We start from the raw sequence: 19684 nt of genomic DNA, 5'->3' as shown, positions 1-19684 counted from the left end.
AAATAAAAAAAAAAGAAAGTGAATAAATAACGAAATACCAGGAATGCTGAACAGGACCAAGTCTTGACAAGAAGTGATATTACTGAGGTTAATTTCCCTTTTATTGTATTGTACTTTCGAGGCAATTCTCATCAGGTGCGCTGCATGCATGCGTGTACACACAGTCCTCGGCATGAGCTGGGAGATAAGGACTGCTGTGTGCAGCTCACAGGTGAGTAGCACTGATGTGCAGAGCTTGGGAGGCGATGGAAAAACATCCAGCTTACAAGTGCACACTGCACGAAGAAGCGGTTTGCATAAATAATATATCTATGCCTATCTATATGCACACAGCCAGGGTTCTCTGCACTTGAAACGTAGCCACAAAGCCTGCGGACACCCACGCTTCAGTCAGAGTGATATCTGTGCCTCCGCTCCGTGTTGTTTACCTTCCCCGACACAGAGATGAAATCATGGTATAAACAGAGGGCAAAGTCCGCTCTCGGGTATTACACCCGACAGTCTCCTGTTTGACATGACAATAAAGCGTGGGGCAATAGAGGTTTTCTGGTTCTTTAGAGCTCTCCCGATGCAGCCCGTGCACTCTAGCGATGGGTGACACCGAATCACTCACGGCGCAGTTTACAACAACGCCAAAGGAAAACACTGCGAGTCCCGTGACCTCACGAAACCTTTAGGGCTGCCGGCAGGGCTCCGGCAGCCGCCCCTCCCTAAGGTCCGGTCCCCTCTCCGTGCCCTGCTCATCGCTGCTGAGCGGCTGCAGGTGCACCTCTGGCCAAGCAGAGCAGCCCCTGGGGGCTCAGGTTCGACAGCCAAACCTCAGCGCTCAGATTACCCGCGGTTCTTTAGTAAAAGCGAACCTAGAGGTGCCACGCAGCACACCCCCGCTCCCCCGCCGTACTGCCGCCCTCCGTTCAGCACCCAGCCCGGCGGCGCCCCGTCACGGCGACCCCATGCCGGAGCCGCCCCCGTCCCGTCTGCCGCTCCTCCTCCTGCCGATGGCGGTCACCCGTGCGGGGCGGGCCGGGGCGGAGCGGTGGGAGGACAATAGGGGCAGGCTGCGGGCGGCGAGCGACCGGGGCCGGGCTGGGCCGGGTCCCGCTCTCCTGACGGCTGTGTGTGTGCCCGCAGGGCGGGCAGCGGCGGCGGCGGTCGCTTTCAGCGCGAGGCTCCGAGCGGACCGAGCCGAGGTGAGCGGCGGGAGAGGGAGGGTGGGCGGCGGGCGGAGGGGCAGCCTGAGGGCACCGCGCCGAGCGATGCTGCGCCTGGCACGCCCGGCTCCCGGCCCCAAGCAGCTGAGGACGCTGCGTGCGCTTTTGCTCCTGGCGAAGCAGGAAATAGGCGCTCGGAGTCAGCCCCGAGCGCGCAGCCCGGAGCGAGTTGGAACTCGGAGCGCGTTTCTGCGCGCCCCGCGCTGGCGGGAACTGGGCTGGCGCCCTTGGGGCCTGGCGCTGCCTGGGCTCTGGCTGTACAGGTAGCACCCGCAGCAGCCCAGCCGCCCCAGCTGGCTGGCACCAAAGTCAGCGTGAGCGAGGGCTGCACGCCTACAGAGAGCAAATGCACGAGGAACGCTGCTTTTGAAGACTTGCAGTGCTGCTTCGAGGCAAGAGGGCTTTCACGCTGAGCACCTTCTTTTGCCCGTCGCATTCAGGTTTTGTAGGTTTGATCCCTATTAACAGAACACTGCGTTTGTTGGTGGTTCCAGCTGTTTTGCAGTGTGTCAATAGCGCTTACCTGTGGTAACTTGGTAACTCTAACATGTGGAAATACCATCAAAATACTGCAGATGAACCACGACTTTAAGTCAGAGTCACCTTACTGCCATACTTGCACCACTACCAGCATTTCACCAATACAGGAAGCCTAATGAACACTGAGAGTGACTGCACGTTGTAATTCTTTTATATTGCTGTGCAAAACCAAAAAGACAGCATGAATAATGACTTAAATTTGAGTTCTTAGACTTACCTTGTATATCAGCCATTCCTCTCATCCTTCTAGTCCAACAGCAGTAGGCAGGGTCTCAGAGGTACTTGGAGGAGACCATCAGAGGTCACAGGAGGTGCTGAGCTCTCTGACCCGAGGATCAGTGCTGTGTTCCAGTTGCACAGGATAGGATGCAGGAATGAGACACAGCACATGATGCAGAGTGTGCCATGCTGTGTGGTGCAGAGGGAACCTGGTGAGGGAACACAGCTGCCCACAGCTACACCAAGTGTGCCAGTGTTTTAAGGAATTAAATCAACAATTAAGTTAGCAATATTACTTAGTCAGTTGAAGCCAAGTGTCTGCCTAAGTATTTTTATAGATCATATTCTTAGTGGTGAGCATTCTGTAAACCTGAATTTAGTATCAAGACATGAATTCCTGCTTGTAGAGGATGCCACCAGGCTTGCTGTGGGTACTTCAGCATTCACATGGATGGCAGAACAAGGCCAAATTTTTCAATTTGCACAGCTGTTAAATTTGAAGTATTCAAATTATGTTGTGTAATTGTTAGCAAGCATGAGCAATGTGAAATTTTCTGACTACCAGTAGCAACTTTTCATTTTGCATCACTTATTTCAAAAATACAAAACTACACAATTTTTAAGGTTTTATTAAATGTAAGCAAAGCAGTATTTTCCATAGCTTTATGGTTCATTCATACATTAGAACTACACACATTTTCAGTTATCTTCTTCAACTTGGCTATGTGAGTAGTAATTCTAAACAAAATCTTGTTTTATCACAAAAGAATCCTGACCTTTTAGTGATACCGAGGAGTGCAAAGGGCAGAAGATGTTTTGAAAAGGATATGTAAATGCTAGATTAAGTCACAAAGCTTCTGCTTAACTCTTTGTGAACAAGTGACACAAAGATGACATCCCTGAGATCTGTGGTGCTGCTACAAAACAAAAATCTGAGTGTGCTGGTAAAAAAATAATAATATTATTTTAAGCAATAGTTAATTTCAGTTTAGTACTAATTCACATTTCTCTTCAGTATTCCCTTCAGTGTTCTCTGTTCTTCCCATAAACCTTCTTTACAAATAAAAGCAGGACCCTCTCATTTCCCTGAGCATTTAGAAGCTATTGAAACGTATCTGAGAGCACTGAAGGAACCAGTAGATACTTAAAGGAAAATTATACTTCTTGTCCGGTTTCATCAAATCATGGCTTTTTACTGTGGATACTGTGATTGTATAATGAACGTCCCATCACGGAGTGGTATTCTCCCAAGTGCCCTCATCCACAAATTCTGATGCAAATGCAAAATCTGATGATACATAAAAATTGGATCCAACAAAGGGCAGTGACAGTCTCCAGACAGATGCTGCTGAAGTCTTGACTCAGAATTGCAGTCATGGTCCTTTCAACACTCTTAGTGGAGGCTGAAATAGAAAATACATGTGCAAGCTTTCTACATCAAGAGGTTTCTCCCATTTAAAGTCTGCTGTATGTTTTCCTCTAAGTAGTCAAGTTACAAGACTTACTTTAGGAATACACATTTTTGTTTCTAAATAGAATCACTTTGTTCCCATGCTGTTTTTAGGTAGGAGAGTCTGTGTTAAATTCCCAGGGAAGGCATGTTCTAGCATCGTGTTTGAGAACATAAATGAAATAAAGCATAAAGTACGGTGTGTATTTCTTAAATATACAGAAGTATACCTTTAATAGCTGTTTGAGGCAATATTAAGATGTGTTTATATATAAACAGTATCCAAGGTCATTGGCGTTAAGCTGGCTGAGAATGCGGTACAAGACAAAGAATGAATTTGTCTTTGGTCCTTGGCCTGTCACTGGTTTAAGAGTTAATCCAGCAACCTAACCCAGAAAAATGAAGAATGATTACTTAACCTACCCTCTTTTTTTTTTTTTTTTTTTAAGAGAAGCTGAAGGTGCTTATGGCTACCTTGCAGCGTTGAGGAGGAAAGCCTGCAGAAGCTGTCATGCCTACGTGTGGTTGGTGGCCGATGGCTCCAACTCACAAGGGAGCAGAAGTCAACAGCTGAGGCCAACGGCTCCCTCAGCTGCTGCTTCTGGCAGAGGTCATAGGAAACCAAGAGTTTAGAGAACAAACAAAACCCAATGTGAGCTCTTAAGCATATATTTCTCCTCACTGTTTCCCCCTGTGTCCAGTATTCTGGTTTCTCTGTAAGGTTAACTAGTTCTTCATCTTTGGTTATCTTATCAAAGACTCATCCTTGTAAAGTGGAATAGATTTGTATTTGCAACAATGCAGATGATTCATGTTTTGAAAGATGGCTATGGATTGAAGACATATGCAAAAAACCAAACCTCTATTTGTTTTTTTGTTTTGTTTTGTTTTTCATTTAAATTTAGTTTGTGGAGGCAGCTGATACAGTCTGAAACAGTTTGAGGTACACTTTGATACCTCAGGGATAAGTGACAAGAGCCCTATCAGGCAGTTTTCATTTATACAGGTAGGACTGGGAATTTTGTGCCTGTGCATTGACTGAAATTATGAGGGATGCTGCAGAATAATGCCCCTTATTTCACTGTGCTTCCCACAAGATTAGAGGTAGCTGTTGGTGTAATGGCAGTAGAGCTTGAACCTTCCCACCAGTATTCTATTACATTTTGTTGTCGTGCAGTCTGACATGGAAGTGTGCACGGAGCGAAGGGGTGTCACTGAATTCCTCCATGTGGAAAAAATGGCACTCACTGACATTCATCAGCATTCTGGGGACCAAACAGTGGCTGTGAGCACAGTGAAGTGGTGGGTGGCTGGTGCACATTTTTAAGAGTGCAGCATACAGCTCTTGTTCATTGCTGGTAAAAATACATAGCTAATGGTAGTGACTATGTTGCAAAATAGTGTTTTGTAGCTGAGAATACTCTGTATCAAACAGTGTGATTGTCCTCTTTGCATCTGTTGTTCCATGGAGATAAACAGGAGGCATCACTTTTGGATCAGCCTATGTAGATCATCAACACTAGTTTTCTACTTTCAGAACCATCTTTAAAAACATAGTAAATATACTTCTAAATTGCTTTGGCAGCAATTTCTGCATAAATCATATAAAACTGTGTGCATAACAAACACAATAGTTATGACTGTAATAAAGTACATATATACAATACATAAATTGCCGTTAATACGTTCAGTGCATTATAGTGAGGGATTGTTGTGTCTGCTTTCTTAAAAGGCTTTACCACAGCCAATCTGATCAAGCTGAACACAAGAAAACTTTAGTTTTCCCCAACTCACCTGCCAGTATACCTGGATTAGCAATGTTTTCCTTCTTCAAGCAGAAGACTTTCTGTTGCTTTTTGCTGGGTTACAGAAAAAAAAGAAGACACAAATGGAAAAAAAGCTGACTATGCAAAGTAAGGATAGAGTAAAAATCCTTTTTCTAGCAAAGATGCTTAATTACTTAATCATAATTGTGTTCAGAAAAGGTCATAATTTCCATCGTATAATTACATACTTAAGGAACTTTTAAAAATCAGATATGTTCCGCAAAACATTAAGTGTGTATTTAACTCGAAGAACATTATTTGTTCTGCTGAAGGCATTAAACTCAGCTTTTAGTTTGCTTGGCAAAGCCTTATGGAAAGGAATGAGCTATATGATCTGTTCACTGGGCTGGAGATGTTCCCTGGTGCTGGTGAGGGTCCCGCTGTGCCTCTCAGATGTGCTGTGAGGATTAGATTAAATGATGGGTTATAACTCATGCACACTCCTGGTTTCTCTAAACCAAACTCAGCTTGCTTATTTCATTTATACAACAAGAGAAAGGAGGGAAGAGTGAGACAGATGGTAGAAGAGCGATACCTGTTGCTTTGGTGGGTCAGACAGGGCTGTTGCTCTTCTTGTGTAGCTCTGTATGGATCCAGACTGGAGGAACAAAACAAGTCTGTGGTAGTGCAGCTATCACTGGTGCGTCTATATAGCTAAATCTTAAAGGGATGACAAAAATCAGCACATGGCCTCAGTTTTGCCCTTAGCTGCCAAGAAGACCAACGCTAAGCTTTGCTTTGGAACTTAGGGAGCCGTATCTCACGCATCTTCAGGAAAGCAGTCCCGTTGGAGCACCTTTGCCCCAGTATTGCCAGTTCTGCCCAGCATGCAACAAACACCCTCTTTGTTGGAGATCTTATACATGAACGTGGAGATGAATTGGTGGGTGAAGGCAGCAGCATGGGCTGCAGCTGAATCCTCAGCAGCGAGACCCAGCCACTGTGGCGGTTTCTTTTTTAGCCTGTGGGAGGAAGGTATTATCACAACAGGTGTGAGGTGGCATATGTTGTGCTTTGGGCTTTTGTCATGGTATTGTATGGTTTGTTTACATGTCTGATTTCTGTAGTGTGTCGACTTATTATAGGTCTCTTTCACAACTCAGTTTTCATCTTCTACAGATATAGACATTTCCATTATGTGGCCCTGTGAATGTGAAACTAGCATCTATTCTAGAAATGAAAAAAAACCCACCTTTTTTTAGAGAATTTTTCACAGTGCATGGTTGTGAAGTCTAAGAATAGTTGGTGTAAACACACAGTGGACAGTTGAGGTTTTATTTCAGTTTTTAAATACATTCCATCCTCCATAGCGTTTGTTTTACTGAAAGCTGCTAATGGCTCCAAGTTGCAGAGACACATGATTAACACTTTTCCATTTGTTTGAATCTTCCTCTGGTACCCTCAGCCTACAGCAATAGCAGCACCGCGTAGCTAGATGTTTGTGCATCTGCGTGTATGGGTAGGTGGTTTACCTTCTGCAAGGCTAACGATGCATGCTTGAGCTGTTTCTCAGCGTCGCCTGCTGAGGCTAACTGCATCCACAGAAATGGCACTCTGGATATTGAAGAGAGTACTTTGGCATTCTTGCCATCCTTCAAACATCATGCAGCCATTCCCGTGTTTTCTGTTTGTGGAACTCGTGCCCGTGCTCTGAGGGAGCTCCCAGTCCATGACTTACCCTGGTTAATGCAGCTCAGTAGTGTACATGTTGCATCAGCCTTGCCCAAAAAAATGAAGGGAGATGAAGCTGTCAGAAGGGATCACCTGCTGAGCAGTTTGCTGGACTGTGTGCTTCTCTGGGAAATGGAAGGGCTGGTATTAGTGCAGGGGAATACAGATTTAAACTGAGATGGCTTCACCATGTTGCGTGTGGGGAGCCTTGGCACTCAGTTCAGAGCTAGCACATCCCGTGGGGGACTGGGTTTCTGGAAATGAAGTACAGTGCTGGAAATGCTGAATATATATATATAATCTATAGCCCTTTTCCTGACTTTTGCTTGGGCTGTGGTGGGAGTCATACAGCAATACATGATGGAAGCATTTAAAGCAAGATAGGGAAAGGATACAGCATCTGAAACTACTCCTTTCTGTTACTTTTGAAGATCACCATAAGCCTTTTAACTATCCTGTAACATATGTTCAGATTCTGACACTGACATGTAAATAAACAGCTATATGACAAAGGGCGGCATTGTATAAATAAAAGGAAAAAAATATATATTATAGTCTTTGCAATGTATGTTAATGTCTACTGAACACAAGGTAACCCTTGGAACTTTTTCTCTAGTCTCACTTAATGTCAGTAAGTGAAGTCTTTGCTTTTACAATGATACAGGCTGAACCAAATCATTTAGTTAGTACCAAATTATGCTAGTTTATGGAAGTGTATTTACTTACACAGTAATGCCTATGCTGTAACATTTAGTAACTTTGCTTTATGGAAAATCACAGAATCACCAAGGTTGGAAAAGACCACCCAGTCCAACCATTCACCCATCACCAATAGCATGTAAATTTTTTCTAAATATTGAAGGAAGATCAAGGGTTTCTTGGTGCGTAAAGGACTCAAACTTGACCTGAATGTAAGACGTGAAGAACAGAGTTCACAGCATTGCAAAGAGCTGGCAAACAAGTCCACTGCAAGCAGCGTTATGACAGAGAGTTTTCGCTTGGTTGAACTCCATCTCTGAGAATGTTTTACGTAGATGTTATTCTGCAGAGTGTGCTTAAAAGGACAAAGGAACCCAGCCTGGGGGAAATCCCATTCATTGTTTTCCAGGATTACTCCATCAGCAAAAGGAGCTAGCTCAGTGATGATGTAGCTGGGAAGCAGAGAGGACAAAGCAGCAGGCCAAGCTCATGCCAGATAAAAATGTGAGTCCAGAGGGCTGTCACTGAAGTCACTCATCGGTCGCCCTGAAGGCAGCGGCTGGTGCAGAGCTCACCGGCAGGGTGCAGAAGCAAACATCCCCAGGCCAGAGGAGTGCTGGCTGCCTCAGTCTGTGCATGCAGTTGTAAATAGCCCCAGTGCACAGCTCTGATGTCACCGGGCTCTGTAAGCTCAATGAAAACATTTCCAAAGGCTGCAGAAACACTGGCTCTGCCCTCCTCTGCTGCTGAGCTCAGCCTCTGTGGTGCTTTCAGGAAGGCCTTATCAGGGGATGGGAAATGCTAGAGATGGCCCACTTGGGCTGAAACCCACTGAGTTCTGTTGCTTACTTTGCTAGAACACGAGCAGCCTCTCCTAGTCTGCCTGCGGGATGCCAGCTGCAGGTTGTGAATTGCCTTCTGGTGGGCTGAAGTGGGGTAATGCTAGGCAGCTCAGTGCCAGCGGCACAGGATTGTGTCTTGTGCTAACTGAAACCACTGGGAGCTATACTTAGCTACATCAGCTATGTTTATCTATATTTTCCAATTTCTGGGCTGTTTTGACCCATTCTGAGGAGGCTGCCTGCTCAAATCGCTGTACATCTGTTGGCTCACTGAAACTTTCCTTTGGGGGCTCTCAGAATAGCTCTTACCTCAGCACACTGTGGGCCGAGCAGGGGTGGCCACGCACACCGAACCGCGTCCATGCAAACCCAGCCTGGCGTTCCCAGATGGCGTGGGACTGACGCTGGCCCTCCTTTGCAGAGCACCATGTCCCAGGCGCGGCGGAGCCCCGGGCGCGTCCTTCTCTCCATATACCCTGACGGAGCGCCAGAGGAGCAGACGTACGGCAGCCTCCTGGCAGCGCCAGACACCGCAGAGCAAATGGAACTCAATATCAGGTATCATGTCACAAGAATGCTCCCTCTGTCCTCCCCACCCGTGTCTGATCGCCCTGACCTTCACAAGGCTCCTGGCTAAGCTCAGGAAACACAGTGGATGATATTGAAAGTTGATGCAAGTGGAGATAACCTGTAGTGCTCAGCACTGGCGGCACAAGATTATGCTGCATTAAATGTCTGTAACTCACTGTGCTGCCCAGGGACGCAGATGTGGCTCTTCATTAGAGGCCCACCTGTTAGAACAAGCAGCTGAGGAGGCTGCTTCTACATAATTCTCCAGGCGCCTCTCACAGCAGATAGTACTACACTTTTTTATGTTGTTGTTTTTCTTTTAAATCTTGCACGTATGTTTTTCCAGTTCAGGAGTCAGGGGCTGTCTTTCCCCAGGTCTGTGAAAATCCCTTTCTATGTTTATTTTTTTGTTTAACCAACCAAACAAACCCTGAGTTTATTTAAGCGGATCTCCAGAATAAGTCTGTTAAGCCCGCTTATTGTGCAGCATAAATGGACCTCAGCAGAAATACAAGTTCAAATAAAAACATATAGTCGTAATTATTTTTACTTAAAACAAAAAGCATGCATGCCTAAGAGGATCTATACTTATTTCATTGGAAATTTTCATCAGTAGAGTGCAAACAGTTTGGGGACACATACAAATTCCTGACCTCTCATGCTGGACAGCAGCTGCAGCGTAGGGACCGCCTGCCCTGGAGCTCCACACAGGCGCTTTCTTTAGGTGGGTTCATACTCCAGCATCACTCGAGCTGGGAAACTGCTCTGTGCCATGGCGAGCACTGAAGTCAATCTGTTGGACAAAAGCAATGGGTTATGTAAGGTGAGGTGCTTTGAGACATCTGAAGTGAAAGCTCTGTGAAACGACTTTGTGGAAAAAAAATGCTAGAAACAGTTCTGTTGCCTTGTTTGAAGGAATCAGATACCACAGCTTTCCAAAAGTGTCAGACAAAGAAAGAAAAACAGATGAAAACATCATAGCACTTGTGTGTATAAATATGGACTTACAGTTTCTGATCCATAAATTGGTAAATAATAAAAAAGCTGTAACGTTTAGCACTTAACATCCATCCCTAGCTTAGCCCATCCATTAGGGAAATAACTGCCCCCAGCACTTCCAGAGGGCTTTTTGAATAAGTGACGCTGCTGTGTGTTCCTTTAACATGGTACCTCGATGCCTTCCAGCTCAGCTATCCAGGTTGGCCATCAGCTGGCACTGATTGGGGATGAATTTAACAGAGACTACAGCAGGAAGATTGAAGACACACTGCTTCACCTGGCACGCAGGTGAGTTACCTTGCTGATACCATCTCTCTCTGAATGCTTCAAACAAATCCTGCTGGATAGATAAATAATAATGTTTCTCTATCCAAAGCTTAAACAAACAAACATAAATATTGCCATCATTGCTGCTTCAGACAGAACCTAAAAAACAAGATACTGAATCTTATTTTACAGAGAATGTTATAATACAAATTGTTTCCACAGACTAACCATTTACAGTCAAAAGAGTTAACTGGTTTCTTGGTACTTCAAATTCCACAACAGCACCATAGTTTTCCTTGGTTAACCAGCGTCTTGAAGCGCAACAAAGCGAGGACAGGTCTGCAGTCAGGTCACCAGCAAGTGCAGTGCTTCAGGGATTAACGCGTTACTGCACGTCAAACAACCCATCGTTGCACATACAATAAAACGTGGCTCGACTCGTTTGCACTGCCTTTTATCTGCTGAGGGCTGGCAGGGTTGTCATGCATGGCTATCAACTGCAGAAGCACAGTAATTAACATAGTAATGTCTCCGTTTGAAACACGAGTTGGTTCTTGCAGACTTCAGGAGAACACAGCCTCAGTCACCTCGACCCGAGCTGTGTGGGGACCATGGGGTACTGCACTGCACCCTGATTCCTCAGAGATCTCGCTGGGTTGTGCTGCTCAGCGATGGAACTGAGAGCGCAGGCACAGAGCTGCTGGCTGGGTGATCCGCTGTGCATCGCTTTGCATCACAGCAGTGATCAGTCCTAAGTTCAAATTGACTGTTTAGCTTTCAAAACCCTGCGGAGTTGCCAGGTCTCCATGCTAAATGTTTTGTTTTCTGTTTTTGTTTGTGGTGTTTTCTAAATCATCAGGGTTGCTATCAGTGTTTTCCAGACATGGAATATTATTAGAAGTGTTACAAGAAGCTTTGGAAGCTTTTTGAACAACGACTGGACAAAGAGGATCGTTGGCTATGGAAGCTGGGTACGCTGTCTCCCTTTTCTCATGCCTTTCTGCTCCGCAGCTTCTAAGTGCCATGGAGTATAAAGCCTGTCGAGTGACTCTGGGTTTGGGTTTATTCCTTAATTTGTTGTTACAGCCCTCACCAAATGTTTTGTCCATAGACCAAGTGGGCCAAATGCCTGCAAGAGCTCCAACAAGTGCCAAAGTGCCACTGACATCATTGGGTTCACGCAGACAGGATTCTCCCCACTGTAAAAAGCTGTGAGGGCTCATTCTGAATGAGATAGGTAGGCCTGTTATAGTCTGTGTTGTATCACGTTCAGAGATGAGGACCTTTTAGAGATTGGGTAAGGCAGTTGAGACTTGACCCCATTGCTCATTCCTGCAGAGGAAGGGGTGCTTTCCTGCACCAGCTCTTTGCTCCCTGTCGTTCCTAATGGCCTCCCCTTTCCTCCTGCAGGTTTGCCAGCTTCCTCTCAGGTGTGTCTGCCAGAAGCTGGTGCCTGCAGCTCTGCTCGCTGTCGCGTTTTGGTGGGCCGTAAGCTACGGACTGCAGAATTAACACAGAATTACCATAGGAGGTCATTGCTGGACTCTGACCAATATAACTAACACCCAGGTGGTGGCAGCTGGTTTGTTTTTCAAATTTACACTGATAAAAATCTCTTTTATATTTAAAACCTAGGCTAGTGCTGGGTCACTGCTGTTTCATACCTTTTTTAAAAAGAAAAACGTTTAAAATTATGAGGTTGTTGCTGGATAACTGCCTGTCTTGCTAGTTGTGAAGTGTGAGGCCAGGTTACAAAGTCCATTTCTGTCCTTTCTTCGTTTGTTCCAATGCAATGTAAAGCGTCTATTTCATATCATGGAGTTTCTCAAACAGATTCTGGCTGTGGGGGGAGACAGAAGGCATGCTGGTCATCCTTAAAACTTCAGCACTGTAAAAGCAATAACAGAGATTAAAACCGTGATACTTTTCTAAAATTAAATTGTTGCTTCAAATGTTCTGCAGTGTCAATTTATTTTCTAAGACTGCTATTACACATTAATGACAGAATTCCTTGTCTCATTAGTTTATCTAACACTACAGGACAGGCTTTGGTTGGCTGAGGGGTTGAAATGGCAGTTTGTTAGAGAAAGAGCTGTTCAGATGATGTGCTGGCAGTCACACTGGTTGCACTGGTGCCTGGTCCAACCCATTACTTTTTCCAGAATGTTTCAAAAAAATGTAATGACAGATCTTAAGTTCTTCTGCTTTACAGAGTGAAATTCCAAGTTGTCCAGGAAGATGAGGGTTTGACTGAATTCGAGAAGGGGCTTGGTTTTGTGTTTGGATGACTCATCCTTGGAGAAGCCACGTGGTTGGCGGGAAACAGCCGCTCGAGAGGACATGCAAAATGGCGGGGGCACAGGTATCAGCCCCAGCCACCCCGTGTGGCAGGCAGACACGGCCGGCTTCATCCCAAGGACAAACCACAGCCACCCCAGTTACCCTCACTACCTGCGTGCTGCTTTTCACTGCACGCAGATGCAGACAGAGAGAAAATGAAAGCGTGTCTCTGTGGTTTGGGCATTCCCCTCACAAGAGGGGTTACCTGCTTCCTCTCTTGTCAGGTGACCGCTACTGCTGGGGCGCTTCTGCAGCAGGGAGGTGCAGTAGTTAGTGGCCTCGTCTGAGAGCTTGGGGCTTGAGCCCCAGCTTTAAGTCAGAGAAGGGATTGGAAGCATTCTGTCCTACTGAAACTAAACCCAACCTGGGGCAGTTTCAGAGGGCTGAGGAGTGTGTTTCCTGTGTGAGTGTTACCAAATCCCATTCTCATTACCTAGACTTCCACCTCACACAATTTTCCTGCTGGGAAAACAAGAAGAAAAGGTTGAACTAGAATCTTTTGTCCAATGTTTTGTTAAAAGACTTTTAAATATCTTCACCTGACTTGAAATGCACAGCAGAAAAATAAATAAACACCCCAACCAATGTACTTCAAGGGCAATGGCCCCAGTATAGCTTTAAGCATTCAAAAAGCAGCACATACATGGAGCCTGTCCAAAAATATGTCCCCTTGCTGACACAGTGCCCAAGGCTGATCTGCCATTCAGCAGCAGGCACGCTGGTACCTGCCAGCAAAGCTCACGTGATGAGATTGGAACTGTGGAACTGCCAGACCAAAATGTCATCAGCCAACTGACTGTTCTGTTTAACTTCTTATTAGAGGTGTAACAGAAAATATTTTACAGTCATTATTTAGCAAAGGGTAAAAATTCCCATGAGGAGAGTCTAATACAAGGTAACAAACATACCAACTGCCAATAATGCGATTCTTCCTGCCCGAGTCACTTCATCAGCACCAAACAACTTAGTGTATTTCTAGATAGATATCTCTACACACCGGGAAGCAGTTACATACAGGAGGCTGCTGCTCTGCCAGAGCCATCTGAGCACTGCCACGGATGACTGCAGGTCTTCACTCTCAGGGTCTGCAGCATTTTACCACTCTGAATCCCAGTGGAAGTTCAGCATCTGGTGAGGATGGAACATAACACAGCACTGGAGAAGCAGGAAACATAACCACACACACAACAAGGGAAACACAGTGCAAACAGACCCTGCACCAAGCATCAGCGGGGATACTCCGTGAGCAGGAAGGGCAGGCTGCCTCACATGCAGCATCCCGCTATGGCTCTTGCACTGTGACTCAGGAGACCCACATTTCACTTTTTTTTTTAACAGCACACTTCCTCCTGTGACAGAGCTTATGGCACTTGACTTTTTTCCCACATCCTGTTTCTGCTTGCTCCTAGTGTGGGAGCTGCGCTCTTTTCACATCATTAAACTTTCAGCCTCCAGAAGGCAACTTAGATCAGCATGCACATCAAAAGAATGCTAATGCCAGCAATAAGAGCAATAAGATAAGCAATAAGATCCCTTGCCAGCCCACACACCATCCTCTACCTCGAGCAGACAGGTTTTACAATACATTAGGTTCCCTCCTGCTCCTTTATAGTAATGCACAGCACAATTTCATGTCACCAGGCACTGTGTGAAGACACTGAAGCCTGTCCAGCACACTCAGCTTGTATGGACCATACCATCAACACCAGGGTATGCTGCTGTGTGTGAAGGTGCCTGGAAAAAAAACAAATGATGCTCCCAGGGCCCAGGTGTCACTTCAGCATTCTGCATCTCATGGAGGCGGAAGGACACTGAATGCTCCGCCCTGCACCTGCACACAGAGACTTCTACCACGTTTCTCCCAAATAACTTTTATTCCATGCAAAACGTGTGGTAAAGTGGAGTGAAAAAACACTGCTGGTTGTACGTATATAAACATACACATGCGTATATATACAGCTCCATGGTAAGAACAGTATAAACAGAACATAGGTCTTGAAAATTATGCCAGCACATTACTTAAGTCTGAAAACCATAATGCACTATACTAAAACCCAACTTGGTGCCACCGGTATGCCATACTGAGTTGCTGCTATTACACAAGCTGCTTTTGGTCTCACAAGATGGAGCCAGACATTTCCAACAGTACTGAGTTTGCCATGCTTCACTGACTAATAAACACATTCCCTCTGACAGAAGACTTCACTGAAATCACTTGTCATTCCAGTAACACTGACACCTGGCAGCCTGCAATGGCCCAATAACAAAGCTGACAATCTTGCTGATGGGTGACACTGACACGTACCAAACTGGGAGAATGTGTATGGTCATTTCACCACTAATCCTATTTACTTTTCCTATGTATCTACTCAATGCTATGCCAGCAAGATTCCAAAACTAAAAAGAGGGGAAGGGTGAAGTCAAACCAAAGCTCCTGCTCAACTGTGTACGGACAACACAGCCTTTGCCTGCACATTTGTACACAATCCCATAACAAATAGCTACTGATTTTCTTCAGAGCTTTAAGCACCTCTGGCAGGCTAAAAGCAAAGCTCAGCTGACTTTTTGTGTGCCCTGTGTAACTGTCACAGGTCCCAGGACTGCATAAAGAGCCTGTAGTCTGCTGGTGAGCTGGCGCTGGCCAGCACTGCACTGCACACAGCCACAGTGCAGTAACCCCTCTCGACTCCAGGCCCTGCCAGGGACTTCCTTTTCTCCTTCCAAGGTAACCCAGCACCAGTGTGACACTGAACAGCTGCATGGAAAACTGTCTCCTTCCATGTGGGGACTACCTGCTCTGAATCACATGCTCTGAAGCATCTAAAATACCAAGAAAAGTTCTATAGTTTACTGATAGCTTCAACCTTAGGAAAATCACATCCCTTTTGCAAAAAAAAAAAAAAAATACAAAAAAAATCCACCAGAACTCCACATCTTTTGCCTTATTTGACTGCTAGGTGGCAAAAGGACTTGATAGAGGTGAGCTTCACAGCAGGCAGGTGACGCAATGCATGGAACACCCCTACACTGAGGTGGCTGGCTGGAGTCACCTAAAGGAACCCCATTCCTTAGCAGGGCCATGTCATGCCTGCATCAGACAGCACAGTGCAACCCAGGCAGCGCACCCAGCACAGACAGTGCAACTGCTGACTGTCATTGGAACACGCACAAAGACATGCAAATCCAAAATAAATAAAACAAGGAAAAAAAGAGCCAGGTTGTTGTTCGCAGGATGCAGGCCAAGGAGAAAGCTGCTTGGTGCGTTTATTGGTAACTCTGCATTCCTGGTGCAGGTGGGAGAGCTGAGCTCCCACTCCACACCCAAGGCACACGGTGAAGAACATTTCCTGTGGTGATGTCTCTCATTTCCTGTGGTGCTCCTCTCGCTGCCAAGAGCCACCAGTCTTTCACACTTCCCCCTTCAGGAGACTGACATCTGTACACTCTGCAGAAAGCACAAGTAGCACGGATTCTTCTCAGAAAGCTGTTTACGTCTCTGCTGCTTCCTCCTCCTCTGTGACGTCCACATGGCTGTACTGCCTCCAGGCCTTCAGATTGCATTTTCGGAGAACCGCTCCCAGCTGTTTCCCAGGCCCCATCTCATACGTGTATGGAAACTCCATCCCATTCTTCCTCTGGTACATGGAATGCATGGTTTGCTCCCACAGCACAGGTGAGACAAGCTGCTTCACCAGCAGCTTCTGGATGTGCTTCGAGTGCATGTACTTTTTGCTGTTAACGTTGGAATAGACACAGATCAGAGGTTTTTGAATTTCGATGGACTTCAGGACTTCAGCCAGCGGCTCTACTGCTGGTTCCATGAGTCGTGTGTGGAAGGCACCGCTGACTGGGAGCATTTTGGTACGTGTGAAGTAGAATTTTGAGGCATTTTTCTGTAAAAACTCCAAACCCTATAAGAAAGAGAGAGCAGTCACAACAGAATTCCACACGCGCACTCCCCCAGAATGGCCTCACCAGGCCCAGGGCAGTAGAGCCACTCCTTTCCCTTCCAAGCACCGAGAATACGCTGGGGAAAAAAAACCCATGAAGCAAATACATAGGTTGTTCTGAAAGTAATGCCTCGTATTATTTTCATGGAAACTACAACAGAGAACACAATAACACTATTCGATAGAGCAAATTCTCAGCAACAAAACACTGTTTTGCAACGCAGCTGCAACAAGCTCAGGCCACACAGCGTAACCTCCATACGGCAGCGCGAAGTTTTAATGCGTTAAGCTGAAGTGAGCAGGTGCATCTCCTGCAGCAGTACCTGTAGGTGCCCTGCAATGACTCTGCCGTCTGGGAACAGGTAGTTGGAGACCTGGCACACGGGACTGTCTATGCCCAGCGACTCACAGTGCCTGCGGGCTTCCAGGCAGGCGTAGTTGTAGTTGGCCTCTCGCCCGCCGATGACCGACAGCATCCCGCTGGGAACGGCCTCCGCTGCCGCCTGCATGGCCTCAGCACGCACCTTCACAGCGTACAGTGCTGAGGGGAGAAGGGAACAGGTGAGTGCACACAGGCAGCTCGCTCATGTTGGGAGTTATGATCAAGGAATCGCTAAGCTTGGAAATATCACTGAGATCATCCAGCCCAACCATCCGCCCATCCCCACCATGCCCACTAAAGCACATCCCTCAGTGTCACGTCTATATGCTTCTCGAACACGGCCAAGGACGGTGACTGCACCACCTCCCTGCACAGCCTGTCCCCACGCACCACCGCTCCTGCAGTGTCTTATTCCTCCGCAACATCCAATCTGAACCTCACCCGCTAAGGTGGGGTTTTAAACCCGCGTCAAAGCAAACCGCGGAAGCAGAAAGCACAATTCACCCTCCGCTGCGCACCTTCTGCGAAGTCCATGGCTCCGGCGAACACGAGCGCCGCGAACTCGCCCACGCTGTACCCTGCGGCGGCCACGCAGCTCTCCACCACCTGCACACACACACACACACACACACACACACGGGGCTGTCAGCGGCCGCCAGGGGGAGCCGGGCGCAGGCAGCGGCGTGGCGGCCTTCTCTGCCCGGGCAGGGCCCGGCTGCGGCCGCCGCCTACTAGCCTACCGACCTTAGGCTGCAGGTGGTTGAGCTTCTCCACGGCGGCCAGGGAGGCGACGAACACGGCGGGCTGGCAGTGCCGGGTGCGGTCCAGCTCTTCCCGCGGCCCCTCCAGGCAGAGCGACAGCAGGTCGTAGCCCAGCACCTTCTCGGCCAGGCGGTACATGTCCCGCACGCCGGGGTAGCGCAGCAGCCCGCGGCCCATCCCCACGAACTGGCCGCCCTGCCCGGGGAACAGCAGCACCGTGCCCTCCTGCGGAGCCCGCCGCTCCCGCCTGGCCGCCGCCCCCTCGCCCGGCTCCCCGGCCCCCACCGAGCTCCGCAGCAGCTCGCTCAGGCTCTCCGCCCGCTCCCCACCGCCGCAGAGCGTGCCGCCCCACCGCCGCGCTGCGCCGTTCAGCACGCCGCGCCCAGCGAGCCGCCATTGTGCCGCGGCCCAACCGCACATGGCCGCCCCTCCCCCGCCCGCGTTGCCCCGGGAACCGAGCGGCCCTTCCGCCCTCGGCACGCTCAGTACCGTTGCGCGGCCCCGGCGGAGGAGGAGGCGGTGTCGGCGCGGGAGCGGCGGGCCCGCAGTCGTGGGGGAGCCTGTGTGCGCAGTGCTGGGAGCCAGAACGGCACGAGAGCTCTTATATTGTAAGTTATGCTTATAAATTGATCATAAAAATCCCCTATTTCTGGCATACACGTTGTTTCAGCTGCTGGGCTGCAAAGTTCTGTGCCGCAGGCTGTGGCAAAAGTTTGGCTTCAGTGCCGTGGTCTCCCAGCAGCTAAAGCTACGGCAGACCTAGAGGTTTATCACCATCCATCGGGTAGCTGCGTGATGTTGGAGCCTTTCCCCTCTGAGGATGTGCGTGCTGCCTCTCACACCTGGGTAGAAACTCACTGCCCTCAAAACAGTGTATTAGAGTGGGTGAGTGTCAGCCTGGGGGACCTCACTCCCAACTTCTGAGCTCTGTCTCTACCTCTGCGTGCCCGGGACCACAGCTTGAGAGCCGTGTGGATAACTTAACCCTACTGAGAGGTTTTCCTTAGCAATAGCTGTAATTTAAGCCCCGTGTGATTGGAAAGCCGGCACCAAGTTACTTAAAGGGATTATGAGAACAGGGTTATAACACTGCAATGAAAGCGGTTGTCCTCCTCTGCTCCTGCTCCTGGCAGTGCTCGGGCTGGAGGGGGGAGGGCACCCACCTGGCTCCCAGAGAGCTCCTCCCTCACTCTGGAGGGCCTTTGGCAGCCCTCGGTCCTTCTTCATCAGCCTGAGGCACATTGGCTCCTCTGTCACAGTACATATTGTTCTCCACGCCCTGTTCCTTCTTGTGCACAACCTCTTCCAGACAAAGGGGAGGACACGGAAAGCTTCCTCTTCACTTTCTGCACATTGTGCCATCACAGGGAAACAACCTGCAAAAAGACAGAAGGCGGCAAGCTGCAGTATTGCTGATTTTCCCCTTTCTATCTCCTGGTGCCTTACAGAGTTGGAACTATCTTTGAGCAGGTCAGCTGCTTTGAAAAGCCAGACTGGCCTGCTGCAGCCAGACTAGGGCTAAGCAGAAAACGGGCAGGACGATGAGGCATCTGTACACACTGAGGAGTCAGGATGTGCCCCAAACAAAACAAATTGGAGAAGGAAGGTTGTCTGTCTCACAGTCTGGGTGTTTCCAAACGCAGACCTTGCACATCTGTGAGCACAGAGGACAAATGGCTGAAGGATCCTATCTGGTTTGCACAGCTGTCCTTACCTGTCAGCTCAGATGGTGTAAGGTGGGCTGGAAATCTGCCTTTGGCCCCAAGGCATTCCTGCAAACTTCAGGTGGTTATACTATGCAATTCCAAATAAGTAATTCCAGTTATAAACAATAACAGCATTATTAATGTAAAAAGATAAAAATAAATCCTAGTTGTCTCATCATAGTTTATCATAAAAACTTAGATGTTTTTCAGGCCTAAATTTGTGAGCACCAAGCTTAATTCAGACAAAGGT

The 19684-nt window shown here is 47.7% G+C and overlaps 1 protein-coding gene across 1 annotated transcript; it reads right to left on the bottom strand.

The window, feature by feature from the left end:
- Positions 1–16010: 16010 nt before the first annotated feature.
- MCAT (malonyl-CoA-acyl carrier protein transacylase) lies at positions 16011–18148 on the bottom strand. The gene is made up of 4 exons (XM_065742420.1): positions 17711–18148; positions 17485–17572; positions 16908–17125; positions 16011–16545 (listed from the first exon to the last, which is right to left on the bottom strand). Exons 1-4 carry the CDS (start codon positions 18146–18148, stop codon positions 16123–16125), a joined length of 1167 nt encoding a protein of 388 aa, XP_065598492.1. The 3' UTR covers positions 16011–16122.
- Positions 18149–19684: the final 1536 nt, after the last annotated feature.

This window comes from Cyrtonyx montezumae, unplaced genomic scaffold (assembly GCF_038088225.1).
Source record: "Cyrtonyx montezumae isolate F1298 unplaced genomic scaffold, pur_monq_1.0 scaffold_3, whole genome shotgun sequence".
NCBI lineage: Eukaryota > Metazoa > Chordata > Aves > Galliformes > Odontophoridae > Cyrtonyx > Cyrtonyx montezumae.
Note: the sequence above shows the minus strand (reverse complement) of the source record. Positions and strands in the feature narration are given on the sequence as shown.

What these genes read in the sequence shown, in the direction of transcription:
- MCAT (XM_065742420.1), bottom strand. Translation starts at nt 18,148, where the DNA reads ATGTGCGGTTGGGCCGCGGCACAATGGCGGCTCGCTGGGCGCGGCGTG. An exon ending in TCAACCACCTGCAGCCTAAG is followed by an intron (nt 17,573 to 17,710) that starts GTCGGTAGGCTA and finishes GTGTGTGTGCAG; the next exon opens with GTGGTGGAGAGCTGCGTGGC. An exon ending in TCATTGCAGGGCACCTACAG is followed by an intron (nt 16,546 to 16,907) that starts GTACTGCTGCAG and finishes TCTTTCTTATAG; the next exon opens with GGTTTGGAGTTTTTACAGAA.